General features: G+C 36.4%; 2 protein-coding genes across 2 annotated transcripts; both read right to left on the reverse strand.

Moving 5' to 3' along the window:
* Positions 1 to 1467: 1467 nt before the first annotated feature.
* Positions 1468 to 3085, reverse strand: LOC142610369 (uncharacterized). Its single transcript, XM_075782173.1, has 2 exons — positions 2050 to 3085; positions 1468 to 1812 (listed from the first exon to the last, which is right to left on the reverse strand). The coding sequence occupies exons 1-2, from the start codon at positions 2815 to 2817 to the stop codon at positions 1696 to 1698; spliced, it is 885 nt and encodes a 294-aa protein (XP_075638288.1). The 5' UTR covers positions 2818 to 3085; the 3' UTR covers positions 1468 to 1695.
* A 2191-nt stretch (positions 3086 to 5276) lies between these two features.
* LOC142610220 (5'-adenylylsulfate reductase-like 5) lies at positions 5277 to 23132 on the reverse strand. The gene is made up of 4 exons (XM_075781977.1): positions 22718 to 23132; positions 9057 to 9238; positions 6360 to 6484; positions 5277 to 6025 (listed from the first exon to the last, which is right to left on the reverse strand). Exons 1-4 carry the CDS (start codon positions 22883 to 22885, stop codon positions 5607 to 5609), a joined length of 894 nt encoding a protein of 297 aa, XP_075638092.1. The 5' UTR covers positions 22886 to 23132; the 3' UTR covers positions 5277 to 5606.
* Positions 23133 to 24245: the final 1113 nt, after the last annotated feature.

The raw sequence follows: 24245 nt of genomic DNA on the forward strand, positions 1-24245 counted from the left end.
GACTCAAGTTCAACAATCTAAAGCGGTGGGTCACAACTCAATAAATCTCATTTGTTTGGATAGACTCATGTTCAATCAGTCACACTCTTTTTCTTTCATTGCCCATACAAAATATCTGCGGTGGATTTGTCTAGCTGCGCAATTAGCTGCCATCTTAAGTTGACCCATCATTAAGTTTTTTCACTTTATTATTTTCGTTGTTGTTAAGGTAGAATATTTTGATCGGTGTAACAAAATGTGTGTATATATATATATATATATATATATATATATATATATATATATATATATATATATATAAATGATGTTATTTTAAACATTATTTACTGTATTGATACTTGTGGAAAAAAAATAAATATGAAAAATTTACGTTTTTAATAGAGACATTATTCTAAGCTGATCCACTTTTTCACTAATATATGCGAAGAAAAACAATTCCTAATAACCAATTCGTTTAAGAAATACGAAGTCTATCTTATAATCGAATAAGAGTTTTTGAATTCAAACTTTACCCACATAATCTAATCTAAGTGTATATGTGCGTGAAACTCCCTTCTAGAGACTTGAACCCCAACCTTTACCCCTCACATCCCACAAGCATTTATACTTGTGGAGTGACCACCGCACCAAAGGTGCACGGTGGTAATAAATTTCTTAATTTTTTTTTTTAAGAGAGAATAGATTTCATAATTTGAAATACTATTTTATCTATAAAAAAAATAAAAATACACCTTAACTAACTAACTAACGTTTATTTCTATAAAATAAAAGGTCTTTTAAGCATCATTAAAAAAGGACATTAAGCCAGCCATTGATGATAGGGCATTCTAACCAAAACCACCCTAAAGAAAAGGATTTTAATCATAGCAATAAGAAATTGATCAAAGCCATTTTTTACCCTAAATAAATAAATTCTTTATTAACACAAAACATCTTATAAAACACAATCCTTCTCAAGAGCTATCGATGGTTATGTAGTTAACTTAGAAGATTCGATAGAGTAATGCACGGTACCATGACTTGCGTAGAGAAGTCATATTGAGATTTGAGTCTTTGCCAGCAAAATTTTCAAACTCTTTAGTTTATTGGTTTACGCACAACTTTAAGATTCATTTGATACAAAATTTCTAGTAGATTGTATTGTAGAAATACGTGAGTAAAAAATTACATGAAAACACATATAATACTACTTAAACACTAAAAATTACTATTTAAACAACAGTAACCCTAAGATTCACAATGAGTCAATGGACCCCTTAGATTCACAACATCCATTGGGCCCCGTCTGCTTTAAATGGAACCACAGGCGTGAGATTCCAATAACCATAGGGCCCCATCACTGGATGATCACGGTTCCTTTTTTTCTTTTTTTTTTGGCTAAATGGATGATCAAGGTCTAGTTAGCTAGTTCTTTGTAAAAAAATAAAAAACATTCGGACCAATTACCACAAAACACGCACTGTGCAATGCTCTGAATTAGATGACATTACTTACCAAAATATAAGTGGATAAATATGAAGGATCATAAGGAATCTACAATACAGAGAAGGATCCAGAAACTATACATATAGCTTATATATAATTTTATTAACAAAAAAAGAAAGACCTTATGCAAATAAAGTAGGATTGACCATTGCATATGCATCCAATTGTTCACTCTTAAAGAAGGGCCAGGGATCTGTTGAAATCAGTGCTTTAAAGACCATCATAGTAACCACCATAGGTAATGTGAGCTCTGGTCATGGGAACTCCTCTGACAGCCGAAATTGCTTCATTCAATTTGGTTGCGTGGTGCACCACTTGCTTAATTCTCTGCAATCAGAGTTGGTGTCAGCTCAGCAAAAGAATTTCCATTAAGAAATTCTTTCAATACATGACGTTTTAATTCAAGTTCTCCTAAAAAAATATGTTCTTGTTGAATTGTCATGTGTAAATCAAACTTTGCTTTTTGTTCCTAAGCCTAACAAAATAGAGAATCAGCTGTGATTTGGTTATTGATGACTAAAAAAATAAATAAACAAAAAGCATAATACTAAGAAACTTGCTGACCTTGTCATCAGTGTAGATCTGGAACCGAAGCTTCTGGTTGTGTTTGTTGGTTTGTTGGGTTCCAAAAAACAGAATACAAATTGTAGCAGCAGCAACACCAAAAGAACAAATAGCTCCAATCCCAGTTAAGCTCCACTTCCATATGTTGAGCCTACCATTGCTCTCATCCCAATTGACCTCCTCTATGTTGGCATCACAATCCATAATACTTTTCTTGCCCAAAACCATATCTTTCTCAACTTTCATTCTTGGAGAGGTCATACTCATACCCTCCAAGGCCTCACCTTTGTCCTCAAACTGAAAGGTATCAATTTGAGGTAAGAACCCCCTAGCACCAGACTTTGGGGAGTCCATTTTCATGTCGACAAATTCATTTTCCTTCATTTTGAAGAAAACTTGTGAAACCGAGTCTTGATCAGCTTCCATATGATTGATTTTTTCAGTGATAGAAGCTGAGGGCAAAACACTGATTTCAATAGGAACCTTAGTGATTTGCTTCACTAGTTGTTGTTCATCATCATCACGGGCCTTTCCACTTGGTGGTTCCAAATGAATTGGAACAGGGACAAGTTGACTAGGCAACCCTGAATTCCTAGGTGGTTCAATGATTTTCCTAGGAGTTGGTGATGGGCATATGAAGTAATTCATGTTGAAAACGGTTTTTGGATCAGAATTACGTTTGCCCAAGAAATTCTTTTTATCACCATCGTCATGGAAATCAAGGAAGCCATCATCATCAGGGAGGAATTCCCACTCATCAAGATCCATTTCCTACTGAGGAATTTGGAAATGGATTATAGATGATGAAAGAGGGAGGGGGGTTCTGGGTGTTGAAGTTTTGAATCAAAGAAGGTGGCTTTCATGGAGTTTAGTGTGGAATTTCTATCACTAGGCCACGCCTTGGTGTCTTGTTGCCCTTGGAGTGAAAGATTGAACCCACGAGAAGGGGGATTATATCACATGACAAGGTTTGAGTGCTTATCCATCCCATAGGAGACAGAGAGAGGTTGGCCTAGTAGGACCCACCTATGAGAATGCCCCTCCTGGATGGCTGGGTATTTCTTTTCTATTGTCTAATTGGTATTAAATTTTAATTTGATTACTGTATTGTTTTTTCCTTTTTCTTTTTCTTTTCTTATACTAGGTTGATTACTATATTGTTACTTGGAACAAAGGTGAACTCAACAATTTGCGTCCAAAAGAAGAATAACTCTACAGATAAAAGATAAAATCAATCATAATTTCACGACTTGTTGATTTGTGCAATTATGAATCGATAAATAATTTTTTCAATTTTGTGCAACCAACTGACTAATTATAATCGCATAAGTAAGTAAATTGCAAAATTGATGTGAGAATGATTGTATCTAGCAGGTTCAAAAATAGTTAAATAGCTGTAGGTTCTTTTGTTGAGTTTTCTACGTGGACACGTCTAAAGAGAGAAAAAAAGAAGCATATTTTACTTTGAAGAGATGCCTTGGTTAGTCTCACACTCAGAAGTCATGCGGAGAGAGAGAGAAGAAGAAGAAGAAGAAGAAGTCGGTTGCTTGTTAGAGTTTGCTTGGAATGACAATGATGGGTTGGGGTTTTTTTAGGAATAAAAGGGGAAAAAGTTAAAGTGAAAGCCCCATACAACTGTCCATGGGCTGGTATCTTTTATACATATTATACTCTTGCAGATTTAATTCACCCCACAAAAGTAAATAATTGATTCAGCAAAAAAAAAAAGTAAATAATTGAATAGATCTCGATCCATAAATGCGTAGAGAAAAAAGACACTTCCTTGAGAAAGAAGCTAATTCTAAGCATTAACCAAAAATCTTAACATAATAAGAGAAAGCTATCATATCAAGAGTCAAGCATGACACAGGCATTTCTGATTATGGTAATGGTGAATAAAAAATAAGCCCAAAATCACCAATAGATTTAGCTGCTTATCCGCATTCACCATTTGTTTCCGTCACAAGACTCGACTGGAATGGTCCTCCAATGACTCAAGTCTTGTGTATGTGTGCTTAGGATAATGTCTATGCAATACATTTCTCCACTTTCCAGATCTGGTTCCTATGAGACCACAAGAATTTGTTCTGCTTGCAAGGATATTAATCTTTCAAAAAAGTCAAATTTTCGACTGTGGCTATAGAACTCATAAAGAGCTTTAAATTGTGGGATTGCAACTTCAAGTGTCAGCCTCTAAACTAAACGTGGATACTATGCTGGAAAGAATTGAAGGATGTATGCACTACTAATTACTATGGCTACTGAATGTAGTAGACTGTACTGTACACAACCTTATAATTATCATCTTGATGAGGAATGTCAACTGGATGAAGTACACCACCATTTACTATGCCGATCTGCTAAACAAAACAAAAGGAACTTGTAATGAATTTACCATTTCGAAACACCCTTGAATTTTATGAAAAATATACTTGAACTACAAGATGCAAGTGCCTGCGAAAGTAGCAAGTACCACACCAAGCCTGCCACTAGAAATGACGATCTTACTAGCAAAGTAATTCTAGAATCACACCATTTTTCACAACTATCTTCTAGACAGTCACTTTTTTTCCCACTACTCATAATTTGCCACATCAAAATTATGGCTTAATTGTTATCCTAAAATTTTTCTTACTGGCATGCCAAAGATCATGTTGCACCAGTATAGGCAAAAAGCTTGACAAGAAACATCTAATTTGGCCAAAATGGTCAAGTGCCCCTGTTTGGGAAAATATGTATGAATTTACCATTATTTGAGAAATACTCAATTTTGTGAAACTTGAGTTTCATGGAAAAATTCCACCAATTTCTGATGCAACTCGAGTTCCAATAACTCAAGTTCTATAAAAAATAGCATAGTAAATTCGAAGGCTATTTTTTTTCAAAGAACTCAAGTTTCAAAATGGTAATAAATTGCTAAATATTTCGCAAAGAATGGTATATTGCTAAATATTTTGCCAAACAGTGGTATAAGGCCATTTAATCTATCGAGAGGATTGGCAATGAAAAGGCATTACCATGAATTATCATTACAGAACAACAACTTTTACACCATTGATTAAAAGGCAATACCAATTGAACTTTAATCTTAAGTTCCATCATAGTCAGACTGTTACTTTGATTCAATTATCAACATATCCATAGAGCATCTTAAAGGAACAAAAGTTGAACAATCATGTGCTTATGTCTCTGACAGAGAGAGAGAGAGAGAGAGAGAGGTGTTAATATGCGTAAATTCCATGGATGTATAGAGAGAGATGTTCCTCCAAGTGACAGTGAGGTGTTAATATGCTTACATTCCACCAATGTGAAGTAGAGATGTTTCTCCAAGTGACATAATTTACACAAAACGAAAGCTGTTCTCAAATTTACATGCTTGTTTTCTTCCTACCAAAAAATCAAAATAAGTACAACAGCTTCAGCTATATCACCGAAGATGAAATTTTGGGGGAGTAAACAACCTGCCCTAGAGCATCACAGCAGTTTACAATATACTATTTGATCAATAAGCTCTGATCTACCCTCAATTTGATTTAAACGAGACTGTAAGTCATAGTTCAAGATGATGATCTGGCTGATGAAGATTCACCCAAAGCAACAGAAGCCAAAGAAGAAGCCCATACTCGAGCATTCTTTGCACCGAAGTTCCTGGTCTTGCTTAGCCTCAGCTTGGTCCAGACCCTCCTCACATCAATCATGTTAAGGATACGTCCCATTACTTGGCTTGTCTCTCCAAATATGTCCAAGTTCAGATGAGGAACATACGAGACACAAAAAGCTTTGAGACAAGATAACACCTCAGGCAATATGCGTACAATTAGCCTGAAGCAGATGAACAATATGGAGAATACCAAGTAGGGTTCCCTCTTTGAGATCTCTTTCAGTAACAAACTATTCAAGGACAGGAAAATGGATTTTTCACCACCCTCCAAGCTGATTGGTTGATTTTCAGAAAAATATTGAACTGGTTCAAGACCTGGAATACAGACAGTCACATGAAGTTTATCTTATAGACCAATCTCAGTCATGAGAAACTGCAAATCTGTTCCATGAGTGCAGGGAATTGATTTTTAAATATTCATTTCTTTACCTCATTATAAATTGTTCCTTTAGGCAATGCTAGCAGTCACAATTTTTTAATTTTCAGGTGTTTGAAGGGAAAAGAAGGAAAAAAAGAGATAGGGGAAGAGGGGGGGGGGGGGGTGGATTTTGTTGTCAAGTCCATGAGATAATTGTTCCTAGATTTGCATTTGGACAAATGCACCAGAAATATATTCATATTATCTTTGTTTTTCCCAAGAGAACCGCACCTGTGGTCTTCTTATAAAATTGTACTAGGGAAATGAGATTTTTTGGACCATGATATCGCACCCTTGATGTCCGGTTCACCATTAATACGGAAGGCAAGCTATGGATTCCATATCTTGAAAATATGCTGCAATACATCACATAAATTCAGACAAATAGCAGACCAAAAATAAAAACTCAGCTGCTGAGAAGTAAACAATAAAAGAAAATAATTAGTGTCTGTCCACATTCAAAGAAGGAAAATCCCTGGAGAAAACCCCATTTGGGGTTCTTGGTCATACTCGAAATTCAATACAGTTTAAATTTTTTTTTTTTTTTTAAAGTTAGATACACACATCAGGTTAGTCTTGAACACACGACCTCAGCCTCCATCTAGCTCTTACAAGGGAAGGAAGCATTATTTGAGAAAGTTGATTGGCAAAACTAGATATCATCCAGGTTTAATTAGAGGAGGTCAATTGCATGTGATAGAACTTGCACAACACAATTCAAATTTATTTTTAAATGCTTGGCAAGGTAAGTTTAGTCGACATCGTAATATAGCTATTTGGAGGCTTGTGCCACATTGCTTGAAGTGTTGTATTTGGCAAGAACAAAATGCTAGAAGTTTTGAGGAATACGAACAATCCATGCTTGAGCTTAAGTCTTTTTTCTTTCAAACTCTTGTAGAATGGAGTTTGGTTCTACCTTTTTTTTTTTTTCCTTCCTGTTTTACTTGATCTTTGTAATTCTAGTGTACTTGGGTTGGCTATGATTTTTAATAAAAATCTTACATTACCTATCCAAAAAAAAAAAAAAAAAATCATTTTAAAACGCTGAGAGAGAGAGAGAGTCTTGAACTTTAAGAACTACCACAGCACCACCTCCAACCTTTTATCGCATAAGCCAAGGCCCAAGGATAAATGTGACAGAAAATTAATATATTGCTCATTATCGCCCCCAAGCAGGGGTGTTAGGAATTTTCATGAAATGCTTCCAAGAAGATATGATCATAATCCCAAAGACACAACTTTATCTAAACCTGATTTTTGTCACTCCATTTATCTAGGTTATTTGACTTACATACAACTCAAGTCTTAATTTTTCTAGGTATGGCTGCACTTTTGCCCAACATATTTTTTAAGCCAAAGAAACCACTGAAAATAATTTCGGTAAATTACGTATTTGATCTCTAACCTTTACATTGTGTCAATTTGGCCCTTAATGTTTCAAATGTGTCATTTTAGTTTCTAACCTTTTGGTATTGTATTAAAATAGCTCCTATTGTTAAGCGGTGGATGGAAAAAGCTAATGTGGCTAACAGTGACATTAAAATATTATTTTTTGTGCCATCTAGACTTCCATGGGGACTGACATGGCCTTAATTTTAAAAAATAAAAAATCACAAACCCGATAGGGCTGACACAATTAGGATTGAAATCCATATCACCAAACATAATTAACCAATCAATTAATCCCAAACTAAACGAAGCATCTAAATCACTCCAACATACCCTATCAAACTAAAAGAACCATCTGAATCACTGATATACCATACTAAAACCCAAACATATTTGAAAACAAAAAATAATTTAATAATATTTTTCCTGTTTTCCACTCCACCACCACGGTCTTTGTCTCCCAAATCAAAATCAAATGATACAAAACCCAACACAGTCGGTTATTCCAAATGCAGAAAAAAGAAAGAAAAAATCACTCCAAAAGTTAATTAATGACTGGGGATTTTGTGAAAGGTGTGGATGATGGGTTGAAGCTCACCAAGCTAGTGTATACCAGAAGTACCAACCCATGGTGGTGACGCCAAAGCTGGCATCTCCGATGGAGAAATCATCAGTGTGTGAGGGTCTGCCACCAGCAGAGATGGTGTGCATGGTGATCAGGGGTCACATTCTTTAAGATTTTGAGTTTATTATTGCACTAGGGTATGACTTATCTTAGCCCATAGCTGGTGGAAATGACAGAAAATTTGTGTTTGTTGGCTATAAAGTCTCTATGACTATCATTCTTCATAGTTCATCCAGTAACATTTGACTAATCTCCAACTAATATCAACTTTGACTACAAACTTTAATACCTTTGCCTTTGATTTCTTGGAGTGTACACTCAATCTATTTAATATTTCCTATTCAAATGCTTCCCTTCTAGCGTGGATCTTTATTTTTTAACTCCAAGTCGGAGACCAGTTGACGGATCAACTAGTCTAACTCCAACAGTCTGAGTTCTCTTAGGCGGAGGCCACAATGAGATTCTGGTTTTAGCTAATTGGAGTTATTTTTAAAAAAATAATAATTATATACACATGGCAGCCTACGTGGCAGCTTAGTGGTATAAAAGTAATATTTTAATGTCACTGTTAGCCACATCAGAATTTTCCATCCATCACTTAACAACAGAGATTTTTTTGACACAATACAAAAAGGTTGGGAATTAAATTGATACATTTGAAACATTAAAGACCAAATTGACACAGTGTAAAGGCTGGGAACCAAATATGTAATTTACCCAAATAATTTATATACCAACCGAGAAACTCATTTACTGCATCTCTGTGGCAATCACAATATTTTGCGTGCAACATTTGCTTCCTGGCTCCAGAGCCAGGAATTTTCAATTGTCCCATGTGAGAAGAGAAAGAAATATTCTCTAAGCACATGGATAGCATATGAAAAAAAATCAGGACATTTTAGTAAGCATCACACCTTGGCATGGCTGAAGATTGCTCAATTGTCATGTGTTCTATTTGGGGAAACTTGGAACTGAGGGTTTCAAATGAAGGAAGCACACTGCGTGAGAATGGACACCAGGAAGCATGGAAGAGTACAACAATATACTCATTTCTCAACTTGGAAGCCAATGCTCTATCAAGGAAGTCTCCATCCACCTAAAGATAGCAAAATAAAGACAAGGAAATGTGAAAGTACAATCTTTATTTCTAGCAATAATATAGATGCCAAACTAAGAACAAGCAGGTCATGCCTTTCTTGATTCCTCATATCCATCAATTGATTTTCTTTATAATAGTAGCAGGAACTTGGATACAAAAATTATCAAAAGGAAGCAAAACTGTAAAAGTCTAATATTCTTGCATTACAAGGAATGATGGAAAAATATACAGTCAAACTTGTAAACTAAGTCTGTAAATTCTGAGCACACATATAGAGACTTCTCTAAACCTCATCTTCTAAGACATAACTAGAAGGCTAATAAAACAGAATAAGAGGCTAACTTAGACTCAGAAAATAAACTTATTTAATTACATAAAATATCCTAAAATTTGCAAGAATTACAGAGGATTATGGATTTTCCCTTCATGACAGAACGAATCATAACTTATAAAATATAAATATAAATTAAGAACTATCTTTTGCTTGGTAAATAGTGGGGGAGGGGGGAGTTGGGATTCAAACCCTAGACATTAGGCACCACATATTGTGTCAATACTACCGGGCTATCACTCAAGCCCCTAAATTAAGAACTATTTTAATTTTTAACACTAGCCTCATAGAGATTTGATCTTCAAAACAATATGAGACTCATGGAAAGGAAGATTTGGTCAACATCAATAGCATGATAGTTGGAAAGCAATTCCCCATTGTCTGATGTGGTGTCTTTAGAGAGAGCACAATTCCAGAGGTTTTGAGGATGTTGAAAGGAACCTGCCGGATCTTAAGCTTCTCTTTTTTTAGACTTTGTTAGACTGGATCTGGATGTCAGCTGTGAGATGTTTTTCTTTTTGCTCAATTTGTGATTTGATAGATCATTGAGATTGAATGTTTTGTCCCCATCTGTATACAACCTGTATTCTTTGGGTGACTCCTTTTTTGGTATCAATGAAGTTACTACTTATCAAAAAACCCTAGTAATTCTTCATTAGTGCCTGCCACAATTTGAGAGGCGACAAGGTACTGTTCATTTGCATCATAAGGTAGTGGACATGTTTGGCACTGGTCTATGGACCCATAAGTAATGGGCAGAAGGTGAGGTTATGGGTTCATTCCCCATCTGTGCATGAGCTTTTTACAGAATAATAAATAAATACAGTAGTAGAGATGTTCCACACTTCTAGTGTTGGAGACTAACAATTAGTGATCACACTAACAGATTTTATCATATAGCAAGTCACTTAGAAAGAATTATTTCAGTCACTTAATTTTAATGTTAGACAATAAAACAACATCTTCAAAAAGATGTAGAACAAATAATTTAGAGCATTCATTTAAATTGACCATTCAGGTGCCAAAGCTGTCATAACAGTGGTAAGAGGAATCTCATGGCATAGGAGAGGATCAAGAGATCAACTCTATTAGTTCACCAAAGGTTTTAAGAGATGGAGACAGAGAGAGTTCAGGCAACATATTAAGAGAATGGGACCATCATATGTGAGCTCCTTTCCAAAAAGAGAAGCCGAAATGCATGCAGGCCTCCTCTCCACTGTCAAGCCAGTGGCTATCAAACTTTCCCAAGGCTCAATCTCTAGATATGCAATTGAGAATTATCAATAATGACCGACTCTTAACACATTTCAAGTATTTTCTTCAAAATAATTTCAAAGTTATGAGCTCTGACATTGCAGATTACCAAATACAATTTAAAAGTCCCTAATCTAGCAAACTATAAATAAGAAAACAATCAAATATTTCAAACACTTCAGTCACTTGTCAAGACATCAAAACAAAGCAACCATGTTCCTTTGTACATATTCATATAGGCTAGCTGGGTTTTTTATGCAATGATGCTGAACACACCTTACATAACACAGACTTTCTTTTTACCACCTGATCCATAAGCTAATAAAGGAACTAAGATTCTGGTTACAACTTCAGGTAACATGCAATTAGAAAGTGTGTGTGCTAACTCTAAACAATAATAAAGTTTATATTTATCATCTTTATTTAACTTAATCTTTCATATGGTAGGTTTGGAGAAAAGATAAACATCAAATAAATAGTCAAACAAGTCCTTTTTGTTTCCAGGTAAACACAGCTTATGCCCTGTAATGAGATTGAACTCTTGACCTCACCCCCTGGCCCCCAACCCCTTGTAAATGGCAAAAAAGTCATTTGATCCAGAGACCATTAGCTTGTCAAAACAAAGTATCATTTTTTTTTTTTTTTTTGAGCATCCAAAACAGAAGGTATCAGATAAACAGATTAACATTATCATTTTAAATAATATTGAGGGAAATAAAAATGACGCTATAATTAGTTTAAAAGTTAAAAAAATCAGAGGTAAAGCGAGTCAAATTAGTCAGAAGTAGACTTAAAACTAATAAATGGTTATTGATGAGCTATCTGGGAACAGCAAAAAGTTTTAAGGTTCATAATATCCATGAAAAACTAGTATTGTTGATGACAAATATGATGAAGAGAAACTGCCAACTTAGATTTATAATTAATTACATTGTGACAAAAAAGAGTTTCATAAGCAGAGCTAAATTGATTCTTCCAAATATAATTCAAGTAAAATCAAGAGAATGATACAGTATAAGATAAAGAGTTATAACCAAAAGGTGTACAAAATTAACCACATGGGTTACCTCTGAACCATCCACAAAAAAACTATCTAAAGCATTAGCTTAAAAAGATTTTAATTTTTAGAAAGATGAAATAATGGGTCTATGCAGATTTTTATACTCCCTCTCCAAATTGAGAGTCCCACTTTGGGAATAACAATAAAGCAAAAATGATAAATGGTCAAAACTATACCTCAAAAGCTAAAAATATACTCAAAGATTTTCTTTTTCTTTTTTTAAATGATTCATTTTTTCCCTCCAAAAAGATTAATTCAAGAAGGTTCTAATTTTTAAACTTTACTTTTCAAAAGGCTACATTTAGGGAAGGCAGGGCGGGGTGAATATTCTTTGTTGGAAAGATTAGGGGCAGGTACATGGTTTACTTTATACCACAGGTTTGCAGTACAGGTGTATCTTTCAAATGCTGAGAGAAAAATGCAATACATGGAAAGCAACTCACATATATTTTGAGTGAAACTTAATCAAGACATTAGTTAACATTTGAGTATGCCTATATAAGTTTGCATGAATGCAAATTTTGTTCACTCTTGCAAATAAAAAATGAGAAATAGAAATTTGGATGCAATGTTTAATTTGTAAGTGTAAGAAAATTAGGGGCAACATAGAACTAAAAGGCAAGAATCCTAATAAACAAAAATATGTCAGGCTTCTTCATGGTTTTACAAGGAAATGGCATCTGATGACACCTTTAAAATAATAGAAGTTTAATGGGTTATTTCTTGGTCAAATTATTGTTACCAAATAAGCATACCAGGTGGCTAAGCTGAATTTTTATACTAAAATATGTCATTTGAGCGTCACTAACAAGCCCTCTAAAGTCTTAAGTTCTTATGGGTGCTATACAATGTAATTCAGTAAGGCGTTTATCTAATGTAGTGATTTCTTTGCACGATGCATGTATTTAAGTTTATTTAAATAGCAGACCATGAAGAAAGAAAATTTTGGTGGCGCTTCTTTTTGGTACCCAATTTCTTGAAGCAGCATGGGGTTTGCAAGAGTAAGGGAAAAAAAACAGAACAATCCTATAGCTTCACCACCTAAGCCTGGAATCACCACCAAACTAGAGAGACAAATCCCAATTCCATATTAGTATTCAACATGTCCCACAATATTTTTCTGAAGCCTTTAAGTGAAGCTTCTAGGGTTACAACAAATAAGGAAAGAAACAATGTAATCAAATTACATAAATTTAGAAATAGAATTAAAAAAAAAAATTCAAATCTCAAATAAAATCCGTCAACATTAATTTTGGCTGTCTCCTTCCATCATTCTCCTCTGGTTGGAGAAAACTCTAACCTCAAGTTCTTGAATTGTTTAAGGAGAAGACCTCTTACACTTGATACTTGCACCAACTCTTGAAACACTTTTGGCATCACTAAGAACAAAGAAGCTTTCTGTTCCACAATATCATTAAATGTGTCTAGATTAATAAAATCAATGGGTCAAATCAGTGTTGCGAACAATATATTATAGCCTTATCTTAATCCACAGAAAGCACCATTGTACAAGTTTTTCCACTTCATGCACCATGGAGTGTTGATCATGAGTAAATGCATCACACTCACTTGTTACAACCAGAGCACCCTCTAATTCTTTGCTCTTTTTTTAACTTTCTCTTCATCAAATTGTGGGCGTTCGTCCTTCTCAGTAATAAGCAACATATCTGACTCTCCAATAAGTGGTATTAAATCACCGACATATGCTTCAAGTACTCCAGCATGTCATTTTGACTCTATGGTATGATCTTCTCACTGCTCTAGCAGTGTAGCAACATTTGTTAGCACTTGTACGTCTCCATTAATAAACAGGTATTCTCAAATCAAACTCAAATCCAAGAAACAAGAAAGAGAGATATGAAATCCCAGCGCCGTCCAAAGAATGATCAAAATCAAACTCAAATCTCACCAATTTTTTCCCGCTTTTGCAGTTGTAGACGTGGTCTATATTAAATGATCAAAATCAAACTCTTTATATCACTATTAATTATAAGTAGGCTATCGGCTCTCGCTCACCTTTTAATGTAGTCACGAATCATGATTAAAAAGGCTATGTCTCTCTCAGTCAATAAATTCCATCAATTTCTCAGATGATATGCCCTCCTCCTACTCTTCCTCTCAACAAGTTTGTTTTACATGTTTGAAAATAATTCCATAACTACGTACCCGAAAAATAACTCTTGTAACGGAACCCAAAAAGAAATTCGAAAGCAAGATACATGGTAACAGATACAGTGAGAATTTTAATCATTCTATGGGTGTCAAGAAAAAGTGAAAAACAGAAAATCAAATTCAAATTTGAGAAACAAGAAAGGGAGAAAAGAAATCCCAACAAGTTTGATTTTGATTTGGGAATACCCATTTGCTTACGGGTCATAAAATGGGTGGGTTGGGTGATTTTCTAACGGGTCATGGTTTTTTTAGTGAGTCAGCAATGGGTTTAATTTTTTAATATTAAAATTGATGTCATGTCATTTAAAATTTGCCATGTCATTATTCTGTTAGCCATGTAGGCACTAAGACTAACAACTGTTAACTAAAGGATCAATTGCACTAATTTTTCAATCTTAAAAAGACCAATAGTGCTCATTTGAAACTTGAGGGACCAATAGTGCTCAATAGGCAAACTTCAGGGACTAAGAGCATTCACATTAGTCTCAACAAACTAGTTTGATGTTAAAAAAATGTAGCTAAAAACTCACAAAATGCCCACACATCATACTCAACAAACTATCCAAAAAAAAAATTTTGATAAGTAACAAACTATCAAAAAAATTTAACATTCAATCTTTAGCTCGCCACAACCAACAAGACATATCCCTCGCTACTACTAAGAAAATTATTTTTTTATTCTCTCTTCTCTCTTTCCTCTCCCCGCTGACTCATTCTCTCCTGTCTTCTCTCTTCTCTATTCTTTTGGACTTGATCAAGGCATCGTTGATCTTGAAGGGTAGTAGGATTATGATTTTATGTTGGGATTTGAGTGGGGTCTTCAAGGGCAGAGGCTGAGGGAATGAGATGGGATTTTTGCAGTGGGCATGGTGGTTTCTAAGGTGGGTGCAGTGGTTGCTGGATTTTTGTTGATTTTTGCAGTGGGTGTGGTGGTTTCTGACAGTGGGGGCGATGGTTGCTGGGCTTGTAATTATTTTTGCAGTGGTGTGGTGGTTGGTTTTGGTTTGGGTTTTCTGTGAAAGGGAATGTGAAAATTTGTTGATTTTGTTGGAAGGCAGGGGTGCTTGGTGGTGTTACTGTAGGAGGTTCTACTGGGTTGTAGAAGGAGGTCTTGTAAAGCCTGGTATGGTTGTGACTTTTGGTCCCACCAGGCTGACCACTGAAGTTAAGTCCGTTGAAATGCACCATGAGGCTTTCCTAGAGGCTCTCCTTGGTGACAATGTTAAGAATGTTGCTGTTAAGGATCTGAAGCGTGAGTTTGTTGCCTCCAACTCCAATGATGATCCTGCCAAGGAGGCAGCCAACTTCACCTCCCAAATTGTTGGGTTGCTGGGAAAGGGTTGGGGTTTGGGGAAGATGAACAGAAAAAAAAAAAAAATATATATATATATATATATATAGATTTGTTTATTTATTTGTAGAGAGAGAAAAAATAATATTTAAATGAAGTGGAGAAAGTGAAGTTTTGCCATTATATTAATTATCCTTTATGCATTGATAATTTTTCCTCGCCAACAACGAATTTCGCTCTGATTCGAAGTTGATGCAGCATGGAGAAAAAGGAAATTATTTATTAAAAAAAAAAGGAAATAAAAATAACTCTAGCTTTCACCACCTAAGGTTGTTTAGAATCACTACCAAGCTAGAGAGAAAAAACTCAATTCCGCACTATTCATCAAATTCAACAATTCAAAATGTCCTACAATGTTTTTCTAAAGTGTTTAAGTAAAGCTTCCAAGTTTACAACAAATAAGAAAAGAAACAAAACAATCACCTCCAATACACAGTATACACTTTGACAAAAGAATCTAAACTAATTCATACCAAATGAAATCCACCAACTTTAATTTTGGTTGCACTCTCTGCATCACTTCCTCTCCAAATCTATGTATATATATATATATAAAGAGAGAGAGAGAGAGAGAGAGAGAGGGCCCAAGTGAACAAGTTCAATATATTTTTTCCTCTTGTTCCACTCTTCTCTCCTTGTTTACAAAACAAACGGTGGAAAACCAAAAATAATTTTCAATTTTATCTTCTTTTGTTTGGGATAAGATCCCCTCCCATTGAATCCTCCAATTCTGTCCAATTTTTATTTAGATGCAAGATATGTGCATTTAAAAATCAAATAAATGCCATGCATTATCGCACATCCGGCTAAAAATGGGAGGGAATTGGAGGGGATCCTTTCCCCTTTTGTTCTCTCAAATTTCACACCCCTCAACCCTTCAGCCTAAACCTACCCACATGTTAATCCCACACAGCCACCAAAACCTAAATCCTCACAGCCCAAGCCTAAATCACAATCAGGGGAGTTAGAGAGGTCTTCAGCATTCTTTCAAATTGATTCAAAGGCTTTTTCTTTAGTTTTTGATGGTGGTAGAATAGATTCTTATGCTAATCATGAACGTCGGGGACAGTTCCATGGCTCAATTAGGGTGGGCCGTTTGGGTTTGGATTGGATTATTGCTTGTTTTGCAGATCTTTATCATTGGAATTTTCGAAAACAACACTTTTTCAAACGTTTATGTGAGAATTCTAAACTTTTGGAGATTACCAATAGATTTAACAAAGGTGGCGTATTTGTGGAAATCACTGAGTACCACAATGGTGCAAGATGGGGGGTTGCCTATGGGTTCCAGAGGGGACCAAGATAGGCAGTTGGGCTTTGTTTGGAACGAGATTTACGTGACCATTTTTTGGGAAAGACCACCTATGGGCTGGAGAAAAAGGTGGTGGCCGGAGGTGGTGAGTTCGAAAAAACAGTTGACAAGAAAAAGTCTCAAGTTTGGAAAAAATTAAAGTCCACGAAAATAAAGGGAGTGATTTACGTTTTGTGAAGCAGTTTCCAATTATAACTGACCAGATTAATAAGTCTAAGTCTTTGGGGGGGATTTGATTCTACCAAAAAGTCAAGCAACGCTAGTGTGTCAACAACTGGCAAACCTGTACGTGCAAGTCACCTGAAATGGACCCAGGCCCATTTTAATTTAAAAATCTCAGTTGATTTGGTGGGTGAGGGTAAGCAGGCTGTTTCTTGGGGTAAAACACAGCCCAACGTAAGTGGGCCTTCTCAAGCTCAAGCCTAACACACAACCACCTGTGAGAAAGGGTCTGGCCAGCCCATGATTGTCCTTCCAAGACAGTCACATGTCAGCGACGGGGATGATAACATGCGATCTTCTGTGTGGGAGACTGGGGAAGGGTCGGGGACACACGAGGATGAGGAAGGAGAGATCCCGAGCTCCGGCAAGGGACCGGGCTGCCCTCCCGCCGCCACCACAAAGCCCGATGACCATGTTTTGGTGGCTGATTCCCTTGATGCAGAACTGGGTACTCACGGTACAATCGTGGAGGTGGGCTTGAGCACCGACGGTGAACTGGTCCACTCCCCTACTGCTGCCGAGCAAACTGGAGACCAAGGGGCTGGGTTTTTGGTTGCTGATCCACCTATTGTTGTCCGTTCGACGCGTTGCAAATTCTAGGTGTCCAAATTTGGTTCAGAGTCAATTTTTGGTGGGTTCAGACTTGTCCTTTTTTGTAACTGATGTGGGTTGTGGTTTGACTAAATTTGAAATTCTTAGACTGGTTTGGGATGACTCTTTTTCTTCGGATAAGGGTGAGGCAGATTCTGTGGACATTACACCTTTGGCTCTATGGGACCCAAATGGTGTTCGTGATCTCATCACTTTGGAAGATGATTCAAATGGGTCTTCTATGGAGGAGGAATTGGAGCCTTCAGAATGGGTGAGAACAATGATCAAAGGGTTTGGTACTTTTATGGGATTCCCCATTGCTTGTTGCGAGAGACAATGTATTGATTTTTTCCAGAAACTTGAGAGGGTTTGGGAGCAGCAAGCAATTGTTGCTACTACTCGCCGGACAAGAAACTTTACCAAAAAGGTATTAGGAAATTAAGGAATTTGTTTTCTTCTATTAATTACGGTAGAAGTACAAGGGGCAGTTTGACATCCTCTGGTTTGGGTTTGTCTGTTGGTCAATGAATTTGAAACTTCTATCTTGGAATGTGAGGGGATTGAATAATCCTCATAAGAGAGATGTTGTGAAGAATCTCTTAAGGGAGTGGAAGTGTGATATTGTATGTCTTCAATAATCTAAACTGGACAGCACCAGCTCTATCTTGGTAAAAAATCTCTGGGGTAGCCCTTTTGTAGACTAAGGGGCTTTAGATGCCTTGCATACAACTGGAGGTGTAATTTTGATTTTTGAGAAAGTTGATTCAGTGGTTGGAAATTTTTTAGTTTCAGTTTTATTAAAGGGAGTGTCAAGTGGCTTTGAATGGATCTATTCAGGGGTGTACGGACTGACTGACGAAACCCTTAGGCATGCAATGTGGGCAGAACTGAACTCTGTGAGGTGACGGTGGGCTGGGCCTTGGTGTTTATTTGGTGATTTCAATGTTATTAGATACCCGGCTGAGAGACTTGGCTATAACTCTTTTAGTCCAGCTATGTTTAAATTTTCGGATTTTATTGCAAACATTTGCCGGTGGATTTACCTTTGGTGGGAGGAGCATTTCTTAGATGTGACTCAAAGGACTCTCCCTGGGGTGATGTCAGATCATTGTCCTTTACTAGTGGAGGCAGATGGCATGCCAAGGGGGAAAAGTCCTTTCAGATTTGAAAATATGTGGCTAAAGGTGGAGGGTTTTGTGGATAAGTTTTGGCTTTGGTGGAATGCTTATCACTTCGCCTCCTAGTTATGTTCTAGCTTGTAAGTTGAAGGCCCTGAAAGGGGATCTGAAGCATTGGAACAAGCATGTTTTTGGAGATGTAGCTTTTAAAAAAAAGAGTCTGCTAATTGAGCTTTTAGACATGGACATGAGAGAAGAGATGTAGGTGTTGACTCATGAGGACAGGGCTAGAAGGTTGGTGATTAAATCTGAAATAGATTATTTGGCTCCTTTGGAAGAGATTTCTTGGAGGCAGAAGTCCAAGGACCTTTTTATTAAAGAAGGTGATAACAACACGCAGTTCTTTCATAGTATTGCCAATTCTCATAGGTGAACCAATCAAATTAGGGAAGTGGAGGTGGATGGCATTCATTACGAGGATAAGTCAGATGTTACGGATTAGGTGGTGGATTTTTATAAGAAATTATATCAGGAACCAGAAGCTTGGAGGCCTACTATTGACGGGTTAGAGTTCACTTGTTTAGACGAAACTGAGAGGTCTATGTTGGAGAAGGAGTTTGAGAAGGAGGAGATCATTGAGGCTCTTAAGGAGGCGAAAGGTGATAAGGCCCCTGGACCAGATGGGTTTACTATGGCTTTCTTTCAGAAGTGTTGTAGTGTTTTAGAAGGGAATGTCATGGCGTTTTTCAAGGATTTTCATAGCCAGTGTGTTTTTGAGAAATCTCTTAATGCTACTTTTCTGTGCTTGATTCCCAAGAAGACTAATGTAGTCAATATTAAAGACTTTCGTCCTATTAGTCTTGTGGGCAGCCTTTACAACCAAAGCTAATTGCTAATGAATGTTTAGATAGCAAGTTGAAGAGTGGCAATCCAGGGTTATAGTTAAATTGGACATTGAGAAGGCTTATGATCATGTGAACTGGAATGCCTTCCTTTACCTTATGGAAAGGATGGGATTTGGGACGAGGTGGAGTAGATGGATTAAGGCATGTATCTCTACAGTTAAATTCTCAGTTTTGGTTAATGGGTCTCCTGCTGGTTTTTTTTGGTAGTTCTCATGGCCTTCACCAAGGGAATCCTTTGTCTCCTCTATTATTCCTATTAGTTATGGAAGTGCTAAGTAGACTGCTGAAGAGAATGGAAAATGGTGGTTTTCTTTGTGGTTTTCAAGCGGGATCGCATAGACAAGGGGTGTGCATATCTCCCGTCTTCTTTTTGCTGACGATACTATTTTCTTCTGTGATGCTTCTAGGGAATAGTTATTATACATTCGGATGGTGCTAATCTTCTTTGAAGCCATTACGGGCCTGGAAGTTAACGTAGGTAAGAGTGAGATTGTTCCTGTTGATGATGTTGGGAATTTGAATGCTTTGGCCCGTACCCTATGTTGCAAGGTGGGCACATTGCCTATGAGATATTTGAGCATACCTCTCGAGGCCCATTATGCATCGATATAAAATCCTATTATGGAAAAGATGGAGAAAAGGCTATCTGGTTGGAAAAGACTTTATTTGTGGCAGGCTTACTTTGTTAAAAAGTACTCTCTCAAGCCTTCCCACCTACTTTTTATCTTTGTTTACTATCCCTCAGGCTGTGGCAGCTAGAATAGGGATTCAGAGGAATTTCCTTTAAGGGGCCTCAGAGGATGTTTTTAAATATCCTTTAGTTGCTTCAAATAAGGCATGTTTGCCTGTTAAGAGTGGTGGTTTGGGGATCCAAAGGATTGGGTTGTTTAACAAGGCCTTACTTGGGAAGCGATTGTGGCGTTTTGGGAAAGAAAGTAACAAATTATGGCATCAAGTTATCACAACCAAATATGGTGAGGGGAGAGGAGGCTAGTGCACTAGAGGGGAAGAGGTTCTCATGGGTGTGGGATGTGGAGGAATATTAAGGAAGGAACAAAGAAGTTCTTTAGTCAAATTCTGTATAATGTGGGGGAGGGTTGCCGTGTTAGTTTTTGGTATAATCCTTGGTGTGGGCCTATTCCTTTGAAGGAACTCTTTCCTGCTATGTTTGCTTGCTCTCTTTCTAAAGAAGCATGGGTCTCTAACTTGGTAATATCTACTTCTGAAGGAGGAAGAAGGAGCTGGAATTTACTTTTCCGTCATGGTCCTCAAGATTGGGAGGCAGACACTGTTCATTCCTTTTTTGAGCTTATTTATTCCTCTATGCCGAGGGGTGAGGGGGATGATCACCTGATTTGGAGATTGAATATGTTTGGGGTATTTGATGTGCGCTCTTTTTATAAGTTGTTATCTAGTCTAACACCGATGAATTTCCTTGGGAGTGCATTTGGTGTGCAAAGGTGCCTAAACGGGTATCTTTCTTCTTATGGACAGCAGCTTATGATAGGATACTCACCATTGACAATCTTGTCAAGAGAGGTCGGCTTTCTGGTTAATAGGTGTTATTTATGCTATTGTGATGGGGAATCAGTAGATCACCTTCTTCTTTACTATAAGTTCTCTCACGCCTTATGGTGCAAAGCATTTGCAGCATTTGGGATCCAATGGGTAATGCCAAGGTCAGTTAACTCTTTTTTCTTTATGTGGAGAAACTGGTTTGGAAAGCATCGTTCAACCATTTAGAATATGGTCCCAGCATGTTTAATGTGGTTAGTTTGACAGGAACGCAATACCCGCACTTTTGAAAACAAGGAGAGAACATTAGGGTCATCTAAAATCTCTCCTCTTTGATACTCTATTTCTTTGGGCTCGTATTTGGGGGTGTACGAATTGTATTTCTTTATCTGATTTTTTAGTATCTATTTTCTTTAGTTCTTGATTATATTATATTTGTTTCTTGTTCAGAGTGTTCGCCATTGTGAACATGATGTTCAAATTTTTCAATAAAAGTCTTATTACCAATTAAAGAAAAAGCATTTACCACTAAAGCATAAAAGAATGAACTCTAGTACATAATTCCCCAGAGAGGCCAAGAATTGAAACTGAAGAAAGTTCAACTCAATGACCTAGAACAACACATGAAACTTGTATGGGTTTATTTTATAAAGAGACATCTACATTGTTATCAACACTAATATTGCATGGAAATATTCCATAAAGAGATAAGCAATAACTATATCATTTCCCGTTATCAATCAGCTTACATTATCATATATTCTAGTCTTCAAGAAATATCGTATATTATGTAGCTTAGTTACACCCTCAAATCATGCTGGAAACATAACCGCTATAGTGCATATTTTTTTCCACCATGGATTTAGTAATACTTCCTAGTGCTAGAATGCATAGAATGGACACCAAAACTGTCTTATTTTTCCAGGAAGCTAACACCCTGATGTAATCACCAACCCTTGCACCTTAAATAAAAATCTTCCTGTCCCTCTAGTCGATACTAGGTACGCAGACCAAAGCTGATGCAGTTATGCTCCACTTAACACCTCGAAAATATGGCAAACTATATCAAGTATACACTTCTGCCGACCTATATTCATGGTTTTGCTCCTCCACAAGACAAATTCAAACCTTCTAGAATATGAATATTTCTCATAGTCTTAATTCTTCTTAACAGTGATTTAAAAGGACTAAGTTGAATTGGCTACAAAAGAAAACCCAAAAAAAAAAATTCACATAAAAAAGCATTTAGCAACAATGTTTTATTTTGATTTCTTTTTTCTTTTTTTTGGGTTAATACTAGGTTATTAATTATTAGTCAAAATCAGGGAATTTGAATAATGCCCAACTTCATTTCATTTTCTTCTCTAGTCAGATTTTTTATCAGAGAAAGATACTTAAATTCAAAAGTCAACTAAATACAACGGAATACGATTCTCCAATTATTCAAAAAATAAAATAAAAACTAGATAGCCTCAACAACAAAATACCACTAACCCTTTGCAGCAATTTACATATAAAAGTAAAAGTAAAGGAAAAAAGGAAATACCCAGAAACAAAAATCAGCAAAGATCAAGCACAAAATCCCCAAAAATCTACAATCAAGGAAATGTGAAATTGAAAAGAAAGAAAAAAAGAGAAAGCGTACCTGGAGAGGTGGGTTGGGGGAGATCGAAATCGGGCATTGAGAATGAAGAGCATAGAGAAACAAATTGGAGTCCTTTGGGCACAAAGATGAAGAAGAACAAGACCCCAACCGCAGAGAAGAGAACACTGTGATGATGCAAACCAAGAGAAAACAAACACCAACAGCCATAGAACAACAACAACAACAACAACAAAGGGTATGCAATTGCAGACACAATACACAATAACAGAGAGAGGAATAATATTTAACAAAATGAAAAAGAAAAAGAAAGAAGTTTCTGAATAAATATATGTATATAAATAGATAGATAGATATGTGTTGTGTGCGTGTGTCTAATTCTATAGGGTAAAGAGCTTTTTTTGGGGTTGGTGATGTTTGTGTTTAAATGGTTTGTATTTAGGTATTTATTTTGCCTATTAAATCAAATCAAATGGTATATTTTATTTGGAAGTGGACTGGTGGCGCTGGTGCTGGTGCTGGTTCGTCGAAATGATCTGGGTCCGGGTCCAACTAAAGACCAGTCATATGATATATGGTACTAGAGACCCACCTTTCCAGCTCCAACACCCAACAAACCTCCTTTTATATCTCTCCATTCTATTCTATTTTACCTGCTCAACCGTCAACACCCTAGCTTCTTCTTTTTTTTGGGTATTCTATTCTATTTATATACACCACATATGGTATGGTACTAGAGCATTCCACAATAAGCTAAACATAGCTCTCAATAGCATTATAGTTAAATTGGTACCTTTCTATGTATAAAGTATGGATTTTGTTAACGCATGCCGAGAGTACACAATAATTAATCATTTTTAGAAATATTTTTTCAGTTAATGTGTGCTTTTAGGGCACATATTAAGCAAACCCATAAAGTATTTGGGGTCTAAATTTACAGCATATTGTAATTATTTCTCTAAAAAAAATCAACATAGCTATAACAAAATTCTTGTTTTAAAAAGCCATTTATCTATTTTATCTACCAATATTTTTTAATACAACCTTCAACAAAGTCTCTAATTTTTTTTCCTCTATCTTATCAAACTTTTTTTTCATTGTTTTTTTTTTTTTAATTTATCTCAAACAACCATATTTATCACACAACGCACCAAATCCATAAGCAAACCATCGACCTGAGAACGAACCCAACAAACTCTACACCCAAGTCTGCACAGACCCAACCACAGCTCAAATCAACAAGCCCACAACCCAAATCAGCATAAACCCAACCAACCCATAACCCAAACTGGCACAATCACAACCCAACCCATTGTTGCCACAATCAGCCACTCATTGTGGCTTCGCGATGTCACTTCCCAGTCATCAAGGAGAGAGAGACTCCGAGCTATTGGGACAAATAAAATACTTCTAGATATTATTTGATGTTGCTGTGGTAGCTCACCAAGCAAATATCTATCATTGATCGTAGCTTAAACGATTGAAGTCAAGGCTCTTAATTTAAGAGATTCTAGATATAATATCACTCAAATATCAAGGGTACATTTGTTACACTTAATGGAAATTACGA

Source organism: Castanea sativa, chromosome 9 (genome assembly GCF_040712315.1).
Source record: "Castanea sativa cultivar Marrone di Chiusa Pesio chromosome 9, ASM4071231v1".
Lineage (NCBI taxonomy): Eukaryota > Viridiplantae > Streptophyta > Magnoliopsida > Fagales > Fagaceae > Castanea > Castanea sativa.

Bases quoted from the DNA above. Each gene is read 5' to 3' on its own strand.
- LOC142610369 (XM_075782173.1), bottom strand. From the start codon at position 2,817: ATGGATCTTGATGAGTGGGAATTCCTCCCTGATGATGATGGCTTCCTT. The intron at 1,813-2,049 runs GTCAGCAAGTTT...CTCTGATTGCAG, and splicing joins AGATCTACACTGATGACAAG to AGAATTAAGCAAGTGGTGCA.
- LOC142610220 (XM_075781977.1), bottom strand. From the start codon at position 22,885: ATGGCTGTTGGTGTTTGTTTTCTCTTGGTTTGCATCATCACAGTGTTC. The intron at 6,485-9,056 runs GTGTGATGCTTA...GATGTATTGCAG, and splicing joins CAATCTTCAGCCATGCCAAG to CATATTTTCAAGATATGGAA. The intron at 6,026-6,359 runs GTGCGGTTCTCT...TCTGTATTCCAG, and splicing joins ATTTTATAAGAAGACCACAG to GTCTTGAACCAGTTCAATAT.